Here is a 27,995-nt window from a genome sequence, read left to right as displayed (position 1 = left end):
GTAGCTGATGGTTCACTGAATATGCAAGGCACCTAGAGAGATAAAATGGGTTGCTACAACAAGCCTCAAATGATTTCGTATTATATGCAGTCCCCAAATTATTCATACCCCTGGCAAATTCTGACTTTTTTTTCAACCAGCAAGTTTTTGGACTGAAAATGAAGCAGGCTTCTTTCAAAAGTTAATTATAAGATGATGTACAAGTGGCATCATTGTGGGAAAAAAAAATTATTTCTTACCTTTTATTAACATTATAATAAGAGTTTGCCAGGGGTATGAATAATTTTGGGCTTGACTGTATATAATACAATGCTGTGCCAAAGTTTTAGGCTAAAGTCATATTTGTTAATTAGTGATGCTATAATGACAGTGACAATTATGAAGATTCCTTACCTAAAGGACCTCAATTGTGATCAATGGTTTCATTTTTCAGCATGGTAAAGATTCGAAAGACACTGCTAATCCTGTGAAATTTGGATTAAAAAAAACAGCTGATCAAACAAATCCAATAATGTAATGGCCTCCAGAGAGTTCAGACCTGAATATTATAAAGGTAGTAAGAGATTAACTGGACAGAGAAAGAAAGTTTTGACAGTCTAAATCAGGGATGTCAAACTCAATTCCTGGAGGGCCACAGCCCTGCAAAGTTTAATTCCAACCCTGCTTCAATACACTTATTGGTAGGTTTTAAACAAGCCTGAATGACTTAATTAGTTTGATCAGGTGTGTTTAATTAAGGTTGGAACTAAACTGTGCAGGGCTGCGGCCCTCCAGGAATTGAGTTTGACATCCCTGGTCTAAATGAAAGGAAATAAGAAGAACTCTGTGAAATGTTGAAGAAGGTTTGATATTACATAGCATACAGTTTGGGCCCTGTCCACATGAACAAGAGTTTTCAAAACCAAAGGGTGAATAAAATGGCATACTTCTAAGGCTTCTATCACTACCTGTTGATGTGACATGCCCTTGAAAGAGTGTCTTTAGATTCCTGTCTTATTCCTATGTTTTGTGTTCCAGTTGGTTTCTGGAACCAAATATTCCAAGTTTTTTCAGATACATTAGAAATTCCAATTGAACCAGATCCTATATTAATTATATTTAGAGTTTCCGAAGAATTTCTGAGACTTACACAGGTTCAACAACAACAGGTTTGTTAAATACAGCTTAATCTCTGCTAAAAAATGTATCCTTTGTTTTGGAAGAAAAAAGAAGTTCCAACTCTTAAGTTGTGGCTGACAGAATCAAAGAGTACATTACATCTGGAAAAAATCTGGTATAGTCAAATAGACAAGGTTTTGTTATTTGAAAAAAATAAAAATAATAATACTAAAAAAAATTTTGTTTAAATGTCATGTGTGGGAATATAAATTGATATAATCTACTTCCAAATTAACAATAATCCATATATAAATGAAACGTTATATTTTTGGGTTTTAATTATATCACTTCATTCGAAACTGTAACAGCTCAGCTACGAGGGACATTAAACCTTTTGTTTCCTGAGTACCGGCTTTTTTTAGCCATCTCCACCTAGCCACTCCCCTCCTTCTAAAAACAGTTTATAGACTCCCTTTCTTGTGATAAAACTTGCAAACTGCATAACTGTACAGACTCCTGGACTTCTTGAAGATGCTGTATGACTGCAGATTAACCAACACGTCTCAATAAAGGAATTCTGTTTGTTTCAAGTCTTCTGGACTGGGTTCTTACTCTCCATTCATGAATTTATTTTCTGACAACAACTGTTGGTTGTTTTTTCATTTTCACTCCTTTTTTTAAATGTCTAATTGTTAAAATGTAAGTTTTATATTTGTATTTTTTAAAGCATATTTATCAGTGAATGTCTGCTAAAATTACAAATAAAAATATTTACCGAATTTTTAAAGAAAGTGTGTCTTTATGTGGAGAAACAAAGAGGCTAAAAACTCCGTTAATAAAAATATAAGCCTGAGAAAACCTCAGGACAGTTTCCCCAAAACAGTTTAAGTCATTCTCAGTGCCAACAGACTTATTTTGTTCTGAAAACTCTGTTCTTTTTCCAGTTTCGTGGCCATATTTAGAATAATGAGGCTGATTAAATCTAAAAATTTACATATGTCTAATAAATAGACATTTATACATTATTCTGCAAAAACTAATGGTACCCTGAGACATTTGCACAACATGAAATAGAGCTGACAGTTACTGAATGCTCTACAGCAGCTGAAGCCAGACAGATGTATTTTGGCACCAACTGCCCTGACAGGATCAAGGAAAGCAGATTTGAGACTTGATCTAAATGGATTAAGACACACCGATCTAAACCACCGACCACCTGTGCTGCAGATGGACACATTTGATGCTCAGCAGCAAATGATTTGTTTCCTTTTAATGGAGCATGATCAAATTAAGGGATCTTCGGATGAACACAAAAGAAGATATTTTAAAGAATGTTTGAAAGCGGTAGCCACTGTATTCCATAGTAAGAAAAAAACACTACGGAAGTCAATAGCTACTGATTTCCGTTGTGCTTAATATAAATAAAAGTAACTCAAGTTTAAAAAAAAATCCTAAAAAAAATCATGAGAATTGTTGGGGGTGAATTATTTATTTAAATACTTCTAAACCACATTTAGTATGGTTTTAATTGTGCTTTCCAAACCATATTAAAATACATTACATTGATAAACCCTTACTCAGTTCTCATTCAGCAACATTCAAAATATATTTACAGAACAGACATGCGCGGTTGCCAAATAATTAGATACACTTGTTCAAATGCTCATTAACAAATATAGTGGCTGTAAAAAAAAACTGTTTTGTAGTTTTGTATTCAAAGGTATATTGTTTGTATGCTAATTTGGTATTTTATATGTTTAAAAGGTTAATTTAGAACATGTTTGAAAAGATGTTTCGAAGTGCATTGATTACACGGTTGTTTCAGCGTGCACAAATGAAAAATCTATTTACCGTTTACGAACTGAGAGACATTTCGAAGTGCATTAATTACACGATTGTTTCAGCATGCAAAAATGGGAAATCTACTAAGCTAAAATTGTAGGATTGAGGAATCAAAATTTGTTTACGTGTGATGATTTTGGCCTTGAAATATTATCATTATTTGTTTGTGCATAAATTTGATAAATATTGGTTGTGTATTTACTGAAATAATTTACTTGATTAATATCTTTATGGAAGTTATTGTATTGTGTATTGTGCCTGGGCCTGTAAATTTAAGTTTGTTTGGTTTATGAGTTTATCTAAAATGTGTTGAACTTAAAGCTTGTTTGCTTTATTTTTGTTTTTTCTACTTTATTAATACCTTAAACATTTGATTTTGGTCTGTTTGATTAAATCATACATTTGTTTATTTTATGAAATTAATTGAGAAGTAGGGTTTTTTTTTTACACCTAACGGCCAACTCATTTTTATAGCCAAATACCAATATAAAATGCTGCCTTTGAAGGATACATTACAAGATAGAAAGCTATGTATACTAATCATGCTTCTGTCTCCTAATAAACCATCATCTGATTGATTTTTGATAGCAGTGTGAATGCATACTTCCTTGCATTTGATACTCCACAATCCACTGCATTCCATTTCTGACAGTTACGAAACTAAAGAAAAAAATATGGTATCTGGAAACTCAACCAGGGTGTCTTTTTGTGTTTGAATAAAAAATTTTCACCGACTTTCCCACATTTGAGGTAATTGCAAAAGATAGAAAGCAACTTTTCCCTTAGTTATCACCAAGGATTTGTTGTACATGATTAAATTATGTCCCAGAAGTCTGTCTTAAACCAATTTTGTAAGATGCGTTCAGACACAGCCAGCCAACAACAGCCAATTTGAATGTTATCACTCGATTGAATGGGCATTATCAGTGGTTATCAGCTGATAGATATGGGCTACTAGGGCCCCATCAACATGGTTAATCAGCTATAGATCACATACAGAAGTTAAGGAAATTTATTAAATTTGCCATCAATTGTATTTTATTAACCCAACTCTAAATCCAACCATCACAGTAATTTAAAAACAGATCTGGATCTGGAATCTTCTTTATTAATATAGCTGATTAACCATGTGGATAGATGATAACAGTCTTCTGAGCCTACCAGTAGGTGCAGAAGGCCCCAACTGGCCCATCAGCTGATAACCACTGATAATCATTCAATCAAGGGACAACATTCGAAGCGGATGCCAATAACACATGAGCAACTTCAGTCAAGATGATTCAGCTGCAGCACAAAATGAGCATCAGAATGAGGAAGACAAGAGATATAAGTGATTCTGGATGTGGTTGTTTGTCTTAGACGGGCTGATCTTAGTATTTCAGAAATAGCTGGGATTTTCACACACAATCATCTCCAGAATTTACAGAGAATGAAGAGTAAAAGAGAATGTGGAAGCAATGAATCTGCAGTCAATGTCAACCTAAATCACTGAGGAATGTTTTAAGCACCTTGCTGAAGAATGAAAACAGCCCTGAAGGAAAGGTAGGATCAGGGTGTACCTATAATGAAGTGAGAGCATATCTACATATTAATCCATCCATGCGTTCATTAAAACATTTTCTAATCACTGAATTTATATGATATTTTTTTCGCACTTTAAATAAGGTTCTATTAGTCCAGGGGTCACCAATCCTGGTCCTTGTGGGCCGGTGTCCCTGCAGGGCTTAGCTCTATCTTGCCTCAACACACCTACCTGGATGTTTCAAGTATACCTAGTAAGACCTTGATTAGCTTGTTCAGGTGTGTTTGATTAGGGTTTGAGCTAAAATCTGCAGGACACCGGCCCTCCAGGAACAAGTTCGGTGACCACTGTATTAGACAATGTAAGTTAATGTATTTATTAACATGAACTAATAATGAACAATACTCATACAGCATTAACTAATTATAGTGCTAACGCGCTATTAAAATCTAACATGAGTTAGTGCACTGTCAGTTAATGAACTAACCATAAACAACTTTATTTATTTTAATCGAATGCAAAGACAGATGTAAATACTGTATTAAACATATTGTTCATGTTGGTAAACACATGAACTAATCTAACCTTATTGTAAAGGGTTCCCACATTTTCTTTCAATTACTTCATCAAAAGTCCAAGTGATAATACTCCATCTATCTTTTGAGACATTAGACAGAGGTCAATTGTTCAAGATCCAGTGACAATGGCGACGCATTAATAACGAAAGCAAACGATTACAATAAACAGCACAGCTCGACGTGAGATTCATAACACCAGCGAGATCCTTGGTCATTAGTCACAGAATACCATTCCACACACCTTTTTAAGACAGTACAAGAATGTGTCCATGTAGGATGAATGTGTCAATAAATAACAGACGGCTTAGTCATGTTGAGCAGTTGACTTAAAGAATGCAGTTTCCGAAAATAGACTGCGAGTTGCACATTTCACCGATAAAGACATAGTAAAAATGACAGACAAAGGCATGAGATGACAGACTATTGTGGAGAATCTAATGGGCTGTCAGTCCAATTAAGCAGATTGCTTACCAGTACAGTGCTAAGTACGGTATAAACCTATACGCTATAAGTCACGGTATTAACAAATCATTAACACTACTAGCTTAATCAATTACTAATGAGCTGTTTACAAATAGTTAGTAAGGTAGAAGTTGGGTTTAGGTTTTGGGTTGGATTAGGGAAGCAGATAAAGGTCATACTTTATAACTACTAATGAACAGTTAATAGCCTAATAATAGGCATGTAATAAGCCAGTAGTGAACAGTGTGAATTGTGACCTAAACTCAAGTACTTGTGTCCCAAAACGCATACTTGCGCACTATTCTATGCCATGTTATGTAGTATATAAATAGCTTAAGTAGTGCATTCACACTGTAAATACCTGGGTGATTCACTTAGTCAAGCTAATTAAAAGAAGTGTAGATGTTGAACACTTTATGCACTCAATAGAGCATAAGAGGTAGGCTGAAATATTTTGGTAACACCTTAGATTAAGTAACAATTCAAACCATTTATTACTGCTTATGACCTGCCAATTAATAAGGTATTAAACGTTTTATTATCTAATGTTCAAAATATGGAGATGACTTTTTCTTTAGAACTACAAATAGACAAATACCTGCACTATTGGGAGCACTTTTGTACTTATGCATTTATACAGTGTAAACTGATTTCTATATGTATTTGTTAATGTGACCTGTAAGGAAATATATGACCAGTCAACTGCTCATTTAAGTTCCGTTGCGTTGTTGTATTTTTTTATGTATTTAAAAAAAAAAAACATTTTATTGCATTTTTCCCTTTTTTCCTTAAGAAAGAGAATTAAAATAAAATATAAAAAATATATTAAAGGTTTATTAGTACCTAAAAAGTATGATTTATTTTATATCGCTTATCATTTCCAATACCTAAACCCAACTACTACCCTTAATAAACTGCTAATTAAAACTTTGAGATTAAAATCTTAGTTATTGGTTTTTTAATAGAGTGAACTGAATATTGAAATAGTGTGTCTGAATAACTGATTAAAACTTTCTGATGCAAGTGATTACGCCGCCTAGTGTTGGTGAATGTTGTTGTACTCAATGAAAAGTTTGGTCTTTAGTTCACTAATCTGGCAACCATTAAACATTGACTGGGAAATGGTTTGAATTTCCGTTGAGTTAAAAAAAAAACCATTAGTGTTCTATTTAGAACACTGATCTCATCCACTACATGGTTAAGCACATAAATGTATGAGTTTATAGTGTGTTGTTTGGGACGCAATACTGTTTACAGTCAGATTTAAACCCAAATTTACTCTTCTTGTTTAGATATAGTAGTGTTTACTATAAAAGATGTATCTGTGCACTTCATTATTTTGTAAAAATGATTTTGCCATCAAAATCTTTGATGAAATATCATAACCTTCCCTCCGCCCTCGAAACTACTTTTCTTTACTTCTGGTCACATGGAATACCTTTAGGGTGGGGCTATCAGGGCGTGTCTCGTTTCTGCTCTGCCTTCATGCAATCATCAATCCTCTTTCGTTTTGTTATCAACACGCATCTTTCAATGATCTAACCATTTCATGACTGTATCAAGTGGATGTACTTCATGATTAAGAGGAAAAAAAAACACAACTTCAATTTTTCCATTTTCCAATTTGGACTAAAAGTATAGCAGAATCAAATAAAAGACCATAATCATGAATATCAAATAAAGATTCAAAGTTCGCTTCACTAAAGCAAGTTTCGTGTCTGATGGGAAACAATACGTTCATCTGTGAAACACTGAACACAAAGTGTGTAAAAATGTCAGTAGAGGTGAAGAGAAGAGCCATGGTTTGGTGGATGTTTTTTGCAGCAAGTTAACCCATTCATCACCAAATCAGACAGCAAAAATCTAAAGTATGAATTTACTCACCATTTACTAAAATTAACTCAATGTAACTGAATAGTTAACAGTAGCCACTGACTTTATAGTATTTTCATTCCTGAGTATATATCGATTATAATCAGTGGTATTTTGGGTAACTATCCTCTTAAGTAACGACATTTATGTAATCAAAGCTTCAGACCATTCATATGTCCATCCAAAAATATATATTTTTGTATCTCATAATTCATTTTCTAAGACATAAATCCATCTGTATGACAGCGGACTCTTAAAAGCTGAGCATTAACAGAAACACAGGTGCCAAAAATATACCATTTTAATCTCTGCAGATTAATGCGGCACAGTGACTCAGTGGTTAACACTGTCGCTTTACAGCAAGAAGGTCGCCGGTTCAAGTCCTGGCTAGGCCAGTTGGCAAGTTTGCATGTTCTCCCCTTGTTTGCGTGGGTTTCCTTCGGGTGCTTAGGTTTCCCTCACAGTCCAAAGACATGCACTTTAAGTGAATTGGGTAAGCAACATTGAACATTGTGTATGAGTGTGTGTGAATGCGAGAGTGTATGGGTGTTTCCCAGTACTGTGTTGCGGCTGGAAAAGGCATCCGCTGCGTAAAACATATGCTGGATAAGTTGGCTGTTCATTCCACAGTGGCAGCCCCTAATAAATAAGGGACTAAGCCGAATGAATGAATGACTCTGCAGCCATCACTATCTGATAGAGCTATATTGACAAGGTTTGACAGTCATTTATTCATTCATAGCTTTATTAGTTCACAAACTTGTTTAAATTGTTATAAAATCATTTTTTAACTTCAAATCAGCAGCCATATAAAAAGCAGAGATCAGCAGAGAGAAAGACCATTGATCAATAAAAACAACAAATTGGCTTTATACAAGACTTCTTAGCAGACTAAACCGGACAATGTTTACACGCTTCATTTAAAGATGTTTCATTTGATCAGTGCTTGGCAATCGTTTAAGCATAATCATACTTCATTTTTTTAATACTGTGATTTTTTTTTCATTTTAAAGTACAGATTTTCACAGAAAACAAATGCAGCTCATGGCAAAAATTCACATTCTGTAGAGACAAACTCTACATAAAACCGCTGGCTTTTTTCCAAACTCGTACCAAAAACCTTGCAAATGCCAAGAAGCATGAGACAAATAGAATTGATGCCTTTCGTTTTAGGGCCTGATCTACCCTCAATTATTTTTGATAGCAATTAAATTGATAAATCTAGACACAAACATTTAAAAAATCCTAAACAACACTAGATAAACAAAAAAAGGAACCATTTTTGCATGTTTGTAACAATATAATATGTAGTAGTCTGTTTTAAGTGCACATAAAGGTATCACCAATAGGCTTCTTAAAGGGACAGTGCACCCTTTTTTTTTTCTTTGAATTTTTGGGGGTGAATTGTCCCTTTAATGCATGGATCTCAAACTCAATTCCTGGAGGGCCACAGCTCTGCAAGGTTTTGCTCCAACCCTAATCAAACACAGCTAATCAAAATGATCAAGTTGTTTAAAAGAGTCTCGAACACCTTGATTGTGTTTTATTAGGATTGGAGCAAAACTGCAGAGCTGCGTCACTCCAGAAATTCAGTTTGAAACCCATGCTTTGACGCTACGAATGTAGATTGCATTGTATTCCATATCAGCAAACTGCACACTGATGATGAATATTTTTAAACACCACAATTCAACACAAGTGTCGATCATTAAAATTGTGCAGGAAATGTTGTAAACACAAAAATATACCAAACAATGTGGAAAATGCAATGCATACCGACACATTTTTATGTCAATATACTTTGCAATAGGCATGAAAACTAGTGGTAACTAGCCTTGCTAGCCATGTAATAAACCAAAGACATAATGCTTTTTGGATAGGCATGAAAACAGAGGGCTCCCAAAAAGATCATCGACACTAAAATATCTGAAATGTAATAAATAAACAGTCACATAGTGCAAAACTAACATCTCATACTAGCATAATGTGCTCACTCTGCTGTATTTCTACAAGCAAAAATGAATGCATAAAGACTTAGATTGTGATAAATGTGTGTGTGTGTGTGTTTTTTAAATAATCGAGCCCTTAATACTGAATGTTGGAACACTTGTGCATGTTGCAGGTTTGTGTTTGGCATCTTTGACTCTAACCAGCCCTGAGTTCTTACGGTGTAAAGCTGGTGCTCTGAAGGCTGGTGAAGGTGAACATGAAGACTGATCATGTCTGTGCCAGCTGAAGCTCCTCCAGGCCGTCTTTACCCAGGTGGTATCGTGCAAGGTCCTTCCTGGTTACTAGACCCACAACCTTAACATCCAAAGCAGTGAGGATTAGAAATCAGTTCACTCTTCGGGTAAAAGCAAGCTTTTTGAAGTGATATAACAATTAAATACATTAAAAGGACTGATGACAAAAAATATTTGAAAAAAAAAAACTGAAACTATTTTAATATAGTTGTCAGCTTTTCTCAAAAGATCTTTTTTCGTTTTCAATAGAATTAAGAAACTCATAAATAATAATGCTTGGAACCACTTGAGAGAAAGTAAACCTAATTTTTTGGGTGAACTAACCCTCTAATTTAAAGTTAAAACAAATGGATTAAATATACACATTCATTTAATGACATTACAATTAATTTAATTGAGTTATTATAAAAAATAACAATTCAAACAGGTTTTAAATAGTTTATTTAATAATAATAACAATAAAGGTTTTAAATAAACTATGGATGGTTCGGTTCAGCATGATGGTTCAGTTTTTAAACTGTAAAAAGATGTAGAAAGCTAATAATGTAATATATGCTATTGATACTATTTTACTATAGAGATGTATAGGACTTTGAAATTTGACTATATATGTATGTATATATATACACATACATACATACATATATATATATATATATGTATATGAGCAAGTGCGATATGGCTGTATATCGGCACTGGTGGGAGGCATGCGTTGGTGCCCCCAGTGTGATATTGCATTTTTACAACAGTTTGACGGCATAATTGTGTATATAAAAACAAAATCAAACATGGAGAGTCTTAAAAACCCTTTTGTATGAGGAACTACTTTCTTCTGCCTTGGATTCAAATCATAAGCTGACAGTTAAACAGCTGAGCAAGCATCTTTTAAACTTTAGATCTGTAGTGTTTGCTTTTTGCTGGTTGTATGTGGGCGGAGTAATACACAGAGTAAAGAGGCTTTACGTGTGCTGATATTACTTAAATATATCACAGCTATCAGCCAATCAGATTCAAGAACTAGACAGAACTGTTGTATAAACATATATAATCAAAAACATATATATGACAAAAACACAAATAACAGCATATTGAGAAAGTTGCAATCTTGAAAGTACAATGTTTACATTTGTTATGTTTTTTTTATGTTGGATCTGTAATCAATCATTTTTTTTTATATGTTTTATATTTATTTCATATTTTATATATTTTTAAATGTAATAAAAGAAATAGTCCTTTACATGTGGTCAATATATATACTATTACCTGCTTGAATTTACAGAAATGATACTATATGGTGATTTATATTGTTATCAGGATATTACTTTTTTTTTATACATATCACCCAGGCCTATAAATGCACAACGACAAATGATTATATGGCATCACACAAAACACTTGATTATTTTGGCAAACTTTGCTTTTTGCATTTAAAAAGTGGAATAAATCATTTATGTGGTTAATGTAATTCATATCTGAGCGTGACGAGTGAAACAATGTGATTTTTAACATTACATTCATACACAAACACTCTTATTTGTAATTTAAAGTATAAATATTAGTTTAAAATAGTTGCAACTGATTACAAAAGACAATCGGGGACTCCTCACCCTTGTTGGAGAAGGAACTATGAATGATTCAAAATAATAGCAGAAGTTGAGGAAATGGAAAAAATGGAATTGACACATGCACTTCGATTACAAAAAAAATGTCTTTGAAATGAAATGGAGTAAATGGCAGGCTTTCTCCACTGCGAAAATATAATTACCTATAATTAAACATTTACATAATTCATCATTGAGGTTATGCATCATTGAAAGAATGTTTGGCAACCTTTTATTTTATTTTATACTAATTCTATTTGTTAATTTATTATTTTGATGAGGTTTATTTAATTATCATTAATTATTATTATTATTTATTTGTTTTGTTCTTACTGGTTATATGTTCCTAAAAAACAATAAAAACAAAGCATAAAAAAGAAAGAAGATGATTATGAAAAAGAAAAAAAAATCTACTTGTATTTTTCCTTAAATCCAGTGAATGAATTCTTTACTCATTTAATTGCTTTAGACATTAATATTTTAAAACACCTTTATAAAAATTGGCCCCCTTATAAAAACAGCATTTAACTGAACAGCAATGAAGCAGTTGTAAGAGAGACAGAGGAAACTCTAGAGAGAGAAGAGAAACTCACCCTGTTCTCATTATCAACCACCACCAGATGTCGGAGTCCTAGAGCCCGAAACAATTTAAACACACGGGGGAGGGAAGTCTCCTGAAAGCAAATATGAAAGACAACAGTTCATACTGCACATGCGTAAATCACACAGTCAAGAAAACTAAAATACACTTCCTGGTGACTCTTTCCTGAAGGTAATTAAAAAAAAAACAGAAATCCATCTTGTAATTGTCGATAAGGAACTGTTTTCAGTAGGGTGTGGTAGTGGAGTTCTGGTTATTGCTCGACACAACATACAGTAATTTCATACCTGGATAAGCTGAAAACTGGAGCTGTTCCAGTCTCAACCTCAATTTAATTTTAGTTACTAAAAATAGATAAACCTGCTCTAAATGGAATGCAACAACAAAAGCTATGATTGGTTGCTGCACATATCATTCAGCTGGTATCTCTGGGGTGGTAATGGACCTACTTTAATTGCTTAACTTTTCATATTTGTATTTTTCATGCACATTTTGTCCGTAAAACCAGTTATAGCCAACCTTGCTTTTAGATGAAGAAGAGTTTACTACACAGAAAAACAGTTTAAACTGGGTTTAATCAGTCGATAATGACATTGAGATAATCGTTCTGCAATAATGACAGCTGCTTGCTTCGCTTAATGAACTGTGGCTATAGTAAAACCTGGACTTGAATTTACATCACATAATAACATGTTTTTACTCCAAACCCATCTCAAAACTACAGTAGAGTGTTTGAAAGTGTGATATCTGTGAGAAGATTTGTAGTTGTGTGCTTATTAGTCACACCAAATCAATAAAAGTAGTTAAACCTTCTGTTTATTCAGCAACAGCTATTTGGTTGTTGCTAAAAGGGATACAGCTGCAGCCAGAATTGAAAGAGAATTATTAATATTCTCTATTAAATTACCCATTAAATTGTCTTTTATTAACATCTACCCCCATACCTAGCCTAAACATACTCCTTAAAGTAATGTTAAACAGTAACAATAATGAGAATTATTTACACAGTTTATCAAATTACCCATTGATTATATTTTATTAAAATCTACCCCCAGCTAAAGCTACCACTCACAGTAATGTAAACCAGTAATTATTGACGTTCAGTAATTGTATTGTTGTAATAATAGAAATAATTCTTGTTATCTTTTGGCCACAGCTGTATCCTTTATCCTTTAACCCCACCCTTTCCCTGGGTTTCTTCATGTGTTTTTGGACAGTTCAATTCAATTCAGTTCAAGATGTTTATTTCTATAGCGCTTTTACAATGGAGATTGTGTCAAAGCAGCTTATCATAGAAGTTTTAGTAAATTGAATATGTGTCAGTCCAGATTTCAGAGTTGAAGTTCAGTTTAGTGTGGTTTAAATTGCCAAACATTGAAGAGCAAATCCATCCATGCACAGCTATACAAGTCCCAAACAGGTTCTTGAGTTTGCGCAAAAGCCTTTGGACTAAATTTACTACAAATCACACTGTGCCTTAAGAAAATGTGCATGACAATTGCAGCTTTGCTCAATTGCATTTGTGATTTCAATTCGATTAATCGGCCAGCCCTATTTAAAGATATCTGTGTGCAGCTAAGCATCCCCATGAGTGCAATAAGCAAAGTGTATGCGCATTTTGGATCTGCCTATAGGTGCATATCACTGCCATGCCCATAAAAACAACAGCAAAAAAAAAGCACCTCCTTTTCAGATCAGCATGTCGATGGCTGCACAAATGCACTTGCATATGCATGTTTTCTGCAGGTTTCACTAAATTAAATTTAAGACTTTTTAAGACCTTTTTAGGACCATTACGACTGAAATGTTAGACTTATACAGGGCTAAATGATAATACTTTCTTTTTCGAATATCCCAGTTAGAAAAGATTTTCACTTGTCCAATCAAAAATTATAAAAATTTAGTACATTTAATACATTAAAAAATTTTGTATTCATTTCATAAATATATCTATTTACAAATCTTTTAACCCTTACCAAGGATATACCAAAACATAGCTGTCAATTACTTCAGTTTACAATAAAAATTATTTAATAATAAAAAAATAGGTCAGGTCAGTATCCTTAGCAGTAAATAAATAGAGAAGGTTTTTAGATTTAAGACATTTTAAGACTTTTAAAGACCCTACGGATACCCTGATATAAACAACGTGAAGCAAGACATGAAAATGATACCTGCACTGGACTGAAAATAGCAAAACGCTGTGTCATGCCTGGTTCCGTATTAAACAACATGTTTCATGAAAAGTGGTATCTGAAAAATCAACTTTAACTAACCTGAGGAACAGTGTATGGCGTTGGGTTCATGAACTCGGTCAGGTCCATCATACACTCCCTCTCATCCTGAGAGACGTGGATGGACTGAATAGGAGGGAAACGTGGATACGCGTCTCTGAAGTCCTTCAGCTGTAGCTTCCTTTGGCTGAAACGTGAAGATGCTCTCTCCACAAACACCTGACGTCGAGACAGAGGCCTCAATTATTAAGATTATTCTATAAAATGAGATTGAATGCCAAAAATGTTGTAAAGATTCACTGTTTCTCACCTTATGTTTGAGAAGGACAATGAGCTGAGAGCGGAGAACAAGCCCACAGAGTTTGCTTGGCTGTGAAAAGACAATGGTCGAGTTTAATCATTACTGAAATCATAAGGAATGACAGGATGTGATGTCATATTTTCATGATCATGTCACCTCGTCAATCTCAGTAACATGGGTGACCACTGGGAAGCCATTGTGATTGGTGGAAGTGTTGCTGAGGACATCTACAATGGTTCCGACCTTCTCTATTCTGTTGAAGCAGGTGACTTGAGAACTCATGACCTCTCTGTAAGAGCACAGCAATACACAAATCACATTCACTACATCAGTGTTTTTCAACCACGTTCCTGGAGGACCACCAGATCTGCACATTTTCCATGTCTCCTTATCCAAACACACCTGATTCAGATCATCAGATCATTAGCAGAGACTGAAAGAGCTGAAAGGGTGGAACAGATAAAGGAGACATCCAAAAAATGCAGTGATGGTGGTCCTCCAGGAACATGGTTGAGAAACATTCACAACATGACACACTCAACCATTGTTATTTTAGTACTAGTTATGTAAGGAATAGCTGGCATTGAGCCACTGAATTTAAATGCATCACCTCATGTGCATGTTATTACAGATGTGCACCATTATTTTCAATAACTGAATGGAGAAAACTTAATTATTTCACTTTTACAACGGTTAGCAAACATAACCAGAGGGAAAGTGAGAGACCAAAAAAAAGAGAACTATAATTTAGACAACTATTTGATTGATAAAGTCAAAGTGGCACTGATAGTTAATAAGTAAACAATTTTAATAATTAATAAAATGCCATTTTGTTTATAAATACAGTAAGTTTAATTAGATTTTATTTATTATATTTTGCAACAGTTAGCATGCTTTTTAGCCTACTGTTTAATAATTGGTGTGCGATGGCGCAGTGGTTAGCACTGTCATCTCACAGCAAGGAGGTCGCTGGTTCGAGTCTCGGCTGGGTCAGTTAGCATTTCTGTGTGGAGTTTGCATGTTCTCCCCATGTTCATATGGGTTTCCTCCGAATGCTCAGGTTTCCCCCACAGTCCAGACATGCGGTATAGGTGAATTGGGTAAGCTAATTTGTGTGTGAATAAGTGTGTATGGATGGATGCTGTGTAAAACATATGCTGGATAAGTTGGTGGCTCATTCCGCTGTGGCGACCCCTGATTAATAAAGGGACTAAGCTGAAAAGAAAATGAATGAATGAATGAATGAATAAATGAATTAGCTTGCTCAGTGTCTTTGTGTGTGTTTTGATTCGTTCCCTGTTGTTGGCTGTGAGGACTTTTCAAACACTGCCTTTTCATACACACTTTTATCAGTATGTGTTTTTATCATTCATTCATTAATTTTCTTTTTAGCTTATATTCCCATACACACTTTTTGTCACACATAACCTACTGTACAGCCAATTTCATTCATTCATTTTCATTTCAGCTTAGTCCCTTTATTAATCTGGAGTCGCCACAGCTGAATGAACTGCCAACTTATCCAGCTTATGTTTTACGCAGCGGATGCCCTTTCAGCTCCAATCCATCACTGGAAACATCCATACACACTCATACATTGCGGCCAATTTAGCTTGTTCAATTTACATATAGCGCATGTCTTTAGAAAGTGGGGGAAACCAGAAAGTGACACAAACACGGGGAAAACATGTAAACTCCACACGGAAATGCCAACTGATCCAATTTTAAATGACTGTATTTCAGTTAGCTAACTTCTAATTTAATTCCGCTTTAATTAGTTTTAATCCTTTTATGTAATATATCTTTTGGACGTCACAGTGGCTCAGGGGTTAGCACTGTTGCCTCACAGCAAGAAGAACGCTGTTTCGAGCCTCGGCTGGGTCAGTTGGCATTTCTGTGTGGACTTTGCATGTTCTCCCTGTGTTCATGTAGATTTCCTCTGAATGCTGCGGTTTCCCTCACAGTCCAAAGACATGCGCTATAGCTGAATTGGGTAAGCTAAATTTGCCGTAGTGTATGAGTGTGGATGCAAGTTTCCCAGAACAAACATATGCTGGATAAGTTGGCAGTTCATTCCACAATCCATAACAACGCTGCAGTGAGTGATTAATGTATTGCAAGAGACAATATATCATCAGCTAACTTTTGGTAGTTTATTTAATATCTGAATTGAGCTGAGCTCATTTGTTTAAAAGCTATAAAAAAAAAGCTTAAATTAAATATCATTCATAGATGTATTTTCCATATTTATCTGCATTAGGAAACACATTGTATTCTTCAGATATTAAACAATTAAAGCCAAGACTTTGACAAACATCCACAAATTAAGATTTAAACTGTCGCAATGAGATGATATTCATTTTTTTTGTTTGTTTAATTAATAAATGTTACCTACTATAAATATTACTATAAGTAGTGACTTTTTATGAACATAATTTTGTATTCATAATTAATGGCATTGTCTTGCTTTCTAAATAAAATATTCAAATAAAATAAATATTACAGGGGACTAAAATCAAGATTTATCATGAGAAAAATTCATATCAATCAACAGCAACGCCATGCTTAAAAACCTTCAGGTGACTAAATCGATTAATACATTTAACAAGTTAAACAACACATTATGACGTTAAAATTCCTTTCTCTGAGTTATTAATAAGTATTACGTTGCATGATTTCATGAATCATGTAAAACCCCAGTCAATATAGAGTCCAGTCATATGACATGGGTGTGGTTACCTGGCCGTCAGCCAATGAGACGTAGGAGGAGCCTCCCAGTGGAGGAAAGGAACACTCTGCAGCTTAATATGGATGTCATACAGGCCCTGTGAACAACAAAAACCAGTCGAACAAAAACAAACATCCATACATGACTAATGCTTTTTATCTTGATTCCCTTAAAAAAACACACACACACCAAAAACTACTGGAAATTCAAAGGGTTACAAAAACATCCATTCCAGATATTTTGTTTCTCACCTCTACAAAATAATCCCCAACAATCTTGGCAGTCATTAGCACAAGCATGATGGGAAAGCCATAGGTCACATTCCCAGTGGCTTCTACCAGAATAACTGTGAGACTGAGGGTCATTCGGACAATGCCACCTGTCAGAATAATACAAAAAAAACAGTCTTTGTTATTTGTCGACTTTGTTACTTCCTTCACGGATTTCAAAGAGCTATAATAAACCACAGGACAACATTCTTGCTGCACTTCCTTTAAAGAATATCTTATTGACATTAACATGATGCTAGAAAACTGCTGTAACTCACAACTCACCAAGTTGGGCTGCAGCCCCGATCAAAGCATATTTCCCAGGGTCTGCCCAAATCTGTGAGTTTGGAAAAACAGAATATTCCAGCTCATTTTATTTCTTTATTTAGCTTATTTAAGGTTATAAAAATATAGTAGGAATGACGCAAACAAAATGCTGTACTTACTGATTTACTGGTAGTGATGAATGACAAAAGTATCCCAAAGAGTCGACCCCAGGCTGCACCGATAAGCAGAGATGGGATGAAGACTCCTGCGGACACGGTCAAACCATACGTCCAGACCGCCAGGAGGAAATACGCCAGGGTAAAGACACCCAAAGTCATTGGGTTGTACGTTCCTAAGCAAAAAAAGGTCCCAGTAAATTTACAATGTTTTTGTTTTAGATCAAAACTAGCAAAAACACACAAACAAAAGAAAAAAGCAAACAGACAATTCAGAAACTCAACAAATAAGACACAAACAAATGCAGCAACAAAAGAACAACTAAAACAACATCCCGAAGGACACAAACAATGACTAAACAAAAACAAAAATAAAACTAAATACAAAACACTTAAACAAAGCTAAACAAAAAAACAGCACAAACAAAAATAAAATAAATTTACAAACAGAAAAACTAGTTTGCAAAACAAAATTATTAAAATACTTGAGTTAATCTAAACAGAATAACTAAACATAAAAAAGAACAAAAACGACAATAAAACGTTGTAAAAACAAACAAACAAACAAACACACAAACAATTAAAGAAAAAAATAAACAACTAAAGAAAAATCTAAACAAACAACAACAAAAATCTGACTAAGAATGAAAGAAGTGCTTGCACAAGCAATGGTCAATCACAATGGTCTGATTTGAGATGCTAAAACACTCTTGGCTCATTACTCTGAATGAGCGCTCTGTTAAAATCAAGCACTCCGACTGTAGAGGGCAGCACAAGCCCAATGGCACAAAAGGAATATCAGTAACATTACTGCAAGTCATTTTAGTTCACATTGAAAGTAAGTTTAACCCTATATAAAACATAGTGATGATGTCAGCAAATGATATAACCCCGTTTCATTAATCCGGTTAATAGAATACTATTTTGAGGCATTACCAACTGGTCCTTTTGGTTTGTCTAGACTTTTTCCTGTCTTCCCCAAATTTCTGTAAATGCACTGAAGACATTACATCCAGACCAGAACTGTATTATTATTTTAATTTATGCAAAAGTTTGTGCAATATCTGTTTGAACTGCATTTTTTGCGCAATCCAATTGCACTGTCCTTTAGTATAAATTGATGTTTATATTGTACTGCAATGAGGTATATGCACACAGAATTTTAATTTCAGTCAGCCGGGCCCAGAGCTTCTGGTGAATTGTCACCCCATACAAAATCGCTGCGTTTAACATCTGATTTATTTAAAAAAAAAAAAAAAAACGGTCTTCACTGCCTGGCAGAGATATGGTATAAAGTGGATATCAGACCACAAGACAACAAGAAGCACTGCATTAAATTATATTTTTTACAGTTCATCTAAAAAAATCTAGCTGTGCATATAGCCTTTATTTATATTAGTTGTTTATTCTTATATTTTTTTAATCCTGCTGGTCTAAGAACTACTAAACAAACATCACTGTTTTACTTACAATGACTATAAATTAGTTTATTTAGAGATCTAAAAAGGAACGGTAAAATGCACCATTGGCACACAAACAAGACAAATATAACAACTCAAAATATTAGACAAAAAAAAAACATCAACAAAAAATAAACTTTAAAATACTAGAAATTAACAACAACAAAAAAACACACACACAAAGATACCTTAAGCAAAAACAAACATATTTTTAAAATATGTTTTAGAAATATGCATATATATTTATATTTAAATAGAATTAAAATCATCTATGTTCATAAGTGCATTGTGCTAAATTATACATTTAAATGCAAGTACAGTGCTCAGCATATTTAAGTACACCCCTCATAAATCTATGTTTTAATTCATATTTTTAATAGGAAGCTATACAATATTATATTTGTGCATATACATTAGATTACTCAGTACTGAAGCCAAATCTGGAGCTTATCAAACAAAATAACCTACGATAACTGTCCAAAAACTAGTACAACCAAACTTATATGTTAAAGAAAAATATTACATACAAATTTTAAAAATAGGAAAAATCAAGAGAAGCAAAATGTTTTTGCGAAATTTTGCTTGAATTTAATTGTATTATCTTTCAATTTCTAAATATGTTTGATGATTAACATATTATTTTAATACATTTATCTGTTTAATTAATCTGTTTTGTTTAAATTAACCAAAATACACTGCCTATATTCAATCAATTATGCTGAGCACTGTATGTAGTATTTAATGGCACTAAACAACGCGGGACTAAAAAGATTTAACAGAACAACAAAACCGCAACATTTCAAGACAGAAACAACTAAACATTGAACTAAAACAACTTTAAAAACATGCAAGAAAAAGAAGAACAAAATCTTCTTGTAAAGATGATGATTTAAAAATGTGTTTTCTGTCATGATAAACAAGAGAGTATTGATCATTTATTCTACAATTAAAATGACAATTATTAAACCCCCTTTTATTTATTTTTTAAAACATTTCCCAAATGATGTTATCCATTTAACTGCCACACCAAGAAAAAAAGCAATAGAAACATTTTCGAATTGCATTTCTTAACTCCTAATGTCGCTAGTTAACACAATCAATGCTTTTTTTTATCCCACAATTTCTAAAATATTAGCCTTAACCAAACGGTTGATATATCGGTTTATGGTAAAAGTACTGGAATTAATAAATATTATAGGTGGGTATAGATTAATAATTTTTTTTATCTAGATTAATCTAAACATTTTTGAATTCTAAATCATAGACATAAGCTATACAATATTGCAGATTCTCATTTAACACAGTAATATACACATTTTCTTGTTTTTTTTTTCACATTAAAATCAAAATCAAGTGAATTAGTGCAACAAGATTTTGTTTGTTTAATTTTTTTGTAAACCAGCAATGCTTTGTAGAGTGAATCATTATTAAAAACAGCAAGGAAATTTTCACAGTATGTCTGATAATATTTTTTCTTTTGGAGAAAGTCTTATTTGTTTTATTTTGGCTATAAAACAAATAATAATATTTTATAATATAAAAAATATTTTAAGGTAAAAAATATTTGCCTCTTTAAGCTCTATAGTTTTTGGTTCGTCTACAGAACAAACCATCGTTATGCAATAACCTGCCTGGTTAACCTAATTAATCTAGTTAAGCCTTTAAATGTCACTTTAAGCTGTACTTAAGTGTCTTGAAAAACATCTAGTCAAAAATTATTTACTGTCATCATGGCAAAGATAAAATAAATCAGTTATTAGAAATGAGTTATTAAAACTATTATGTTTAAAAAAGCGTTGAAAAAATCTTCTCTCCGTTAAACAGAAAATGGGGGAAAAATAAACAGGGGTCTAATAATTTAGGGGGGTTAATAATTCTGACTTCAATAGTCTGATAGTGTTAATACACAATTATTTTGGTGTGATCTTTTCTTTTTTGTTAAGCAGAGTTCAAATATTGCATTGGAATTCAAAGAAAAAGATGTTATTTTTTATGAGAATACAGTTGACTTCAAAATTTGGTATATTGTTAATCTGTTCATCATATATGGATATTTTTTTATTCAAAAATGTAAATAGCCAGTGAAAAAAAAATAATTTTACTCACTTTAAAATAGAAATAGGTCATTACATATGTACGATAAAAGAAACAGAACGGACAGAAAGCAAAAAGAACAGTAAATTATCTTAAAGCCTTAAATATTCTCTTTGAATAATTGTCTTTTTTTTCGTTTTCTTTTAATATTGTATTTATCTATTTATTTTGATGGAAATTTAGTTATGTTATTGCCCTTGTATGTTCTGTCTTTTAAAATTGCAATAATAAAAAAAATGGACTGAACGAAATACAAGTGTTCAGTGTCTGTGTCCCAGAACTCTGGGAAAGCAATCAAAGATGGCTTTTCTCCAGAGCGTAGGAAGACTTTTGCTGCCTGTTAGCTGGCTGGCATCCAGCTTGTAACTCTAAATCAGCTTAAATCCTTGGCAGACGCATGCAAACACACACTACAAGCATGCAGACACACCGTACAACAATTTGAGAAGTGTTGCAACGGCCGTCAGGCATGATGTTTCTGAATGCACGTCTGATAAGGTGTCCAGTCCACACGCATTCCCCGAACCATCCACACCCAACCAAACACACCCACACAGAGACACACCTGGAGGGTTGTGGAAGAGGCTCCTGACGCTCCGCTCGGGTGTGTTGAAGAAAGCCGTGGCCATGGCGTTATATTCACCATCAGCGCAGAAGAGCTGCAGATTGAACAGTTTGACCAGTCACGTTTCACGTTGGTATTTCAGGAGATATTGATCTTTGCTCTAGGGCTGGGCGATATTGGAAGAAGATTCTCATGTGCGTTTTGTCAGTAAAGCCAGTTCTAGTAAACCTCCAGCACGTGCTTTCAGACAAGGGTTCCCATGGCTCATAAAGTTTTTAGAATCCCATTGAATTTTCAAAGGGCTTCACTGCAAAAAAAAGCTTTTTTTACTTACATTTTTATCTTGTGTCTAGTGCAGATATCTAAAAATTCTTAAATCAAGAAGCATTTTCTAAACAAACAAAACATATTGTCTTTTTTTTTAAGAAATAATATGCCAAAATTAAGTGTTTTTCCTTAAGACAAGCAAAATAATCTGCCGATTGGCTTAACAAAATTATCTTGTTTTCCCTTTCGACATAAGATTATTTTGCTTACCCCATTGGCTGATTATTTAGCTTGTTTTAAGTAAGAACTCACTTAATTTTATTTCTTAATACAAGAGCATATGTTTTGCTTGAATGCTTGATTTAAGAATTTTTAGATATTTGGACTAGAAACAAGATAAAAGTAAGAAAAGCTTTTCTTTTGCAGTGTATTCCAGACATTAAAAGTCAGGGGATTTTATATTTGAAGAGATCAGATGCAGAAACCTCTAAGCACCGTCTGAAATGTTCTTCTAAAATGTGCATTTTTCCCAACATCCTATGTTTGCATTGAGTTATTTCAATTTAAAGGGTTTGAAAAGAACATATTTTGCAACATAAAAGTGAAAATACTGAACCTACACATGAGATACAGAACAAAATACTAATTTTAGAAGAAATTTTCAGTCGGCATTTAGAGGCTTTTGCATCTGAACTCTTCTTTTTTTTTGTCAAAGTCATGGAATGTCAAGTATCTTCAGAAAAATTCAGACTATTAGAGCCTAAAATGCCTGATTTGGCAGCTAATTCTCTCAAAATTAACAGCAATATTTAGGACATTTCTTGCTGTCAAAATATACACAAATGTACACCTTAATTCATCATTACTCTGTAATTGATATTAAAAAAAATCACTTGGAGAAACTGTTTACCTCTTACTCCATCATATTTCATACATGGACTGAAAATAGTCAAAATAAAAAAAAAAATGTTAAAATCTTATTACCAAAATAATTGGAGATAAAAAAAGAGAAATATCAAGGGTCTACAGATGAAAAATAGCCATTACTAGCTAATTCTGGCACATTTTACAGTAATGTTGATTGACGTGCATTGCCCTTGTTAACAAAGAAAGTAAATTAATTAAAATCGCAAGCTGCTCTTAATTTTGCACCATTTGGTTCATTTTTTGTTCAATTCAGCAATCACAGAATCAGTCCAACTAATCAAGGTGCTCAAGACAACTAGAGACTCTTAAGTAGGTGTGAGTCGGAGGTGGTTGGAGTTAAACTATGCAGAGCTGTGGCCGTGCAAGAATTGAGTTTGAGACCATTGATTTATAGTAAAAATAGCACATTTTATAACGTTTTTACTCCAAATGCACTTTACAACTTCAGTAGTCTTTGAAATAAAACTAGAGATGCAAACTCACCAGGGGTATAAAAAAGGGTGACAAAATTATAATTCCCTCTTATAAAACCATAACATATAATGTATGGATACTGTATGTGTGTTTTGTCAGAAGACTATACATTCTTATGTAATGAACCTACCATTTTCTACATTTTGTTTTCTTCTGAGACAACTTTAACACATTAATATTATAATTATTGTGATAAATGATAACATGTTGGGCTTCTGAATAAACAGTGTTTAATTATGTTAAAATGCAGATGCTAATACATAAGCGCTGACCTTTGATTTGCTTGTATTCCTGCCCAATACATAAGAAACTAACAACAAAGAATATGATTTTCATAAAGTGTGTTGGTATGCATGTATGAATAAAACACAGAGCTCTAAGTCAAACGGCGGGGAACACAGTCAGATTTCATTAGCACTAGTTGTTTGGAGTCAGCTTGGGGTGTACCGGCCCAAAGTAGCTAAAGTTTTCACCCCATGTAAATCCTTCTGTAAGTTGATTCTGTAGTCGTTTGATTATTAGTCTTGCTGAATCATTTAAAGCATTTAAATCTTCTGTTTATAATGAGAGTGCCCTTTGGGCTTTGAGGCCACACAACTATGCTTCCCAGACAAGATGTGAATGACAATCGTAAATTGGCCATTTATTTTTGATTAATCACCCAGCCCTAGTATGGTCATTTCAGAGAGGTCTGAATACAAGTTAAAAATCTAAAGTATGAATATAAAGAGAACCTGTAGAGGATATTCTTCAGTGTGGTCCGGTCCCAAAGGCTGGCATTCGGTGGAGAAATAGATCATAGCAAAGGAAACCGTAGCAGTGACAGCAGCAACCAGCATCGCCTCCATCACCTGCAGGCACGGTCGGTGGATGTACCTGAGACATTATGCATGCTGTTAAAAGGCTGTCCTTGTGAAATCAAAATTTAAGATTGTTTTGCTAGCTCACATTGTTATTCTTAAGGTGAATGCTGAGCTACTGTAGTTAATGATCCAAAAAAAGGTTTGCTTCAATCAGAGTCTTATCAATTGTTTCCATGTTTGCAGTGGCAGTCATTCTCTGTTGACGTAAACTTTATGGCCTCCATAGCAATTTTCTTAATCACACTCATCTTACTGTTAGTTTGCTATGTAAGAATGATTCGCAAAAAAGAAGCCCCGCCCTCTATTCAATATTCAGTTTCAGGTGGAAGTACATCAACACACTGGAATAAACGTCTCAGCAATTTTCAATTCACGCAGACTTCAATATCTGAAAGGGCCAATGTTAATTTGGGGTCCAAACTAGGTAAATACGCAGGTTGCCGGATTGAAGACACCAATAGGAGCAAACACGCCTGACAGTCAAGCCTTAAACACTGTAGCTTATGTTTATGTTTGTAATAAATTTATTGTTTGAAAATTTAAAATAACTTTGAACCTGCAACTCATTTGAGAGGCTGCTACTGTCCTCTCAAGGTTGCATTTTTGGCCACGGCTGCATACATTTAGACAGCCTTCAAGACTGAAATGAAATATGCAGTGCTTCTACCAAGGCAACCCAGGCTGCTGAAATATAATTGGGTAAACTGTTTTGTTCTGTGTAACTTCGACCACAGTCCAAAAAAAAGAATTTCAAAAGGAGAAGTAACCACAGCACTTCAGATTATCTGCAAACATATCATTATTTTAATGCTTTAAAAGAGTCTGAAATGTACATATAGCTCCTTTTTAATAATACCAGTTTTACATGCTTTGAGTCTTTGTTGAAAACTGCAGAAGTTCCTGCTGAATAAAAGTATAAATAAAACATAAATCAGCCAATGATCCAACTGAACCAACCTTTTAAAAGGATAGCGAAGTCAATTGACTGAAAAAGTCAACGGCTTCGTTTCCAAAATTCTTTAAAATACCTTCTTTTGTGATGAACAGAACAAAACCTCAAACAGGTTTGGAAAAAGTGAGGGATGAACAAATGCTAACAAGCATGTGTCTTTATGCACTTGTAGGCTTCAATTTGTCATGAGGGTGTAACCCAGAAATGTGACACATGACAAGTGATCGATGAGTGAAAGTTATCCGAAACATCCCAACTGCTTCTGCTTAGTATTACACCAAATTAGTGACAAACATGCCAAACATTTAATATACAGCTATATACACTTGTAACATCACCAGTATAACCAATAGGCAGAAACCATGAGTAATTTATTCTCATCAGTGAGGAACTAACAATGCTTGAACTGTTAAAATCACATTTAAATAAGCGGACACTTCTCAACCACTCAAGCCACTTCTTTAACAAGAAGAGGGCGGGGCTTATCGATAAAATTTATAAAAATGATTTGTCTTCACTTTTATGGACTTAAAAGTCAAATTTGTTTTATAAATAGATCCTCTGTAAGTGTTTTTACTTCCATAAAAAGGCTAAAAAAAATAGTGGAAGCGGTGCTGTGTGGATGCAGCAAGCCCAGCTTTACATAAAACAACATTTGTGCTCTCTAAGAATGGCAAAAATAATACCCATAAATTATTATGAACAATAGCTGGTGATCATACCTTATTCTGAAAATCGTTAGCCAATAATTGAGGACATTAAATAATGCTCCAAGCATCCCTCCTGGAAAATAAAAATGAAAACATTTTAAAAGTTATTTCCATCTTATATTTATTACATTTTATGCAAGGATAAAGTGATGTTCCTCTGACCTAAAGCTCCCATGATGATGAAGAGAGGAATTTCATATAAATTATACTGCACACTCTAAAAAAGGGACAGAAAAAGCACACAGTAAAATTTCATGACTCATGAGATTTTTAATAATTTCTAGTGACATGTTTGAAAGCTTCAAGGGTAAAAAAAATGATTTTCCTTGCAGTGTAAAAAGTTTGCGTCAGCAAAATGGGAAAGAAACCTTGTCAGAGTAACTGAAAGAGATGGAGAAAGAACTTACATCACTGTCAAAGCGGCCAAAGTTAATGAGACCAGGACTGGACAGTTCTCCAGGCTTCTGATGGTAAATGCTCAGGAAAAAGTTCAGAGTGAAGGAAGAGACCATTGAAGCGAAAAACTAAATCAAAAACAAACCAAAATGGTGTTTTTTTTCCCAAATGGTGGCCCTTCTATAACTGAATGAAAAATCAAGCCAAGCTCTAAATCACTCACAATTCTCCATGTCAACAACTGGTTCCAGAAAGATGCTCCTTCCTCTAAACTGAACAAAACCCCACCTGTGCCAAAAAAAAAAAAAAAACAATCAAAGATGAATCCTTCCAGGGCAGATTAACAGTCTTGGAACTTTTATTCAGTATAACAAAATACAGATTTTCATGGACTTAAAGCTACAACTATGTATTAGGCACTTTAATATGCTTTATTGTGATTTAAAAGAGGCTAGGGCCAGAATTACTAAACAAAATTAGCGTAAGACCATTAACAGCACTGATGGAAGTGGAAAGTTCTGTAGGTGATCTACTGACGAAGCTCAAATTAAAGAACACAAACGCAGCAGATCATTTCCATAATTACCAACACAATCTACTAAGAGCAGCACAAATTAAACAAGATGAGGCTTGGTAATCGATATGTTCAGCCTTCAGAGGTCCTATTTCTGCATTCTTCCTTTTTCAATGACTGTCACAGAATAAACAGTGTCAAGAACAAATAAGGAACAAACTAATATTTGTGGCACACAACTGACCACTGCAAACCTTACTTGTTGCACTATTCATTTAAAGAAATAGTTTGACAAAAAAGGAAATTCTATCATCATTGGTAACCTTTTACTTGTTACAAACCTGTTTGATTTAATGTTTTTCTGTTGAACACACACACAAAAAAAGATATAAAAAATGGATATCTGCATCCATTAACCCTTTAACTGTTTGCTCTACCAAATGGTTGGCCACATTTTGACTGTTTTAAATAATAACTGTTAAAGTCATTTAAAGTATGACTGTTTTAAATAATGGTTTACACACAGCATTGTTGGTTTAAAAATAAATCAAACAAACAAAATCCTGGTGCACTACTACACTTGATTTGGTTTTATTGTAAAAAAAAACAAGAAAACATGTTAATTGACAATTTGAATTATTTAATGGCAAATCTTAAAAAAATGAAGATAATTTAGCATTCAAAAATGTTTTGTTTTGATCATGTTTTTAAATAAATTGATCTTACACTTCATATTCTCGATTTTTCATAGTATATGTATTAAGCCTGGTACTTTTACTATAAACCGACATATCAACCATATGGAAGAGGTTGATATTTTAGAAATTGGTGTTGAAAAAAATGCATAGAGAGAGTTAACTAGCGACACTTGGTTTTCCTACTATGGAATTCAATGATTACAGGTTTCTAACATTCTTCAAAATATCTTCTAGTGTTCAACAGAAAACAAAAGAAACTCTAAAAGGTTTTGAACCACTTG

General features: G+C 33.8%; 1 protein-coding gene across 2 annotated transcripts in view; it reads right to left on the bottom strand.

Moving 5' to 3' along the window:
- Positions 1-8,101: 8,101 nt before the first annotated feature.
- Positions 8,102-27,995, bottom strand: part of clcn7 (Cl-/H+ antiporter 7) — a 31,033-nt gene continuing 11,139 nt past the window's right edge. For both annotated transcript variants that reach the window (NM_001077537.1, XM_087242731.1), the window contains 15 exon segments: positions 8,102-9,678; positions 11,812-11,892; positions 14,096-14,272; positions 14,364-14,423; positions 14,511-14,643; positions 17,094-17,179; positions 17,334-17,461; positions 17,637-17,688; positions 17,798-17,970; positions 21,914-22,007; positions 24,316-24,457; positions 26,119-26,179; positions 26,269-26,323; positions 26,514-26,630; positions 26,726-26,790. In NM_001077537.1, coding sequence (NP_001071005.1) covers positions 9,592-9,678; positions 11,812-11,892; positions 14,096-14,272; positions 14,364-14,423; positions 14,511-14,643; positions 17,094-17,179; positions 17,334-17,461; positions 17,637-17,688; positions 17,798-17,970; positions 21,914-22,007; positions 24,316-24,457; positions 26,119-26,179; positions 26,269-26,323; positions 26,514-26,630; positions 26,726-26,790 — 1,511 coding nt within the window. In that variant the 3' untranslated portion in view covers positions 8,102-9,591.

The sequence above is a fragment of the Danio rerio genome, chromosome 3 (genome assembly GCF_052040795.2).
Source record: "Danio rerio strain M-AB ecotype USA chromosome 3, GRCz13ab, whole genome shotgun sequence".
NCBI classification, from domain to species: Eukaryota; Metazoa; Chordata; class Actinopteri; order Cypriniformes; family Danionidae; genus Danio; species Danio rerio.
Note: the sequence above shows the minus strand (reverse complement) of the source record. Positions and strands in the feature narration are given on the sequence as shown.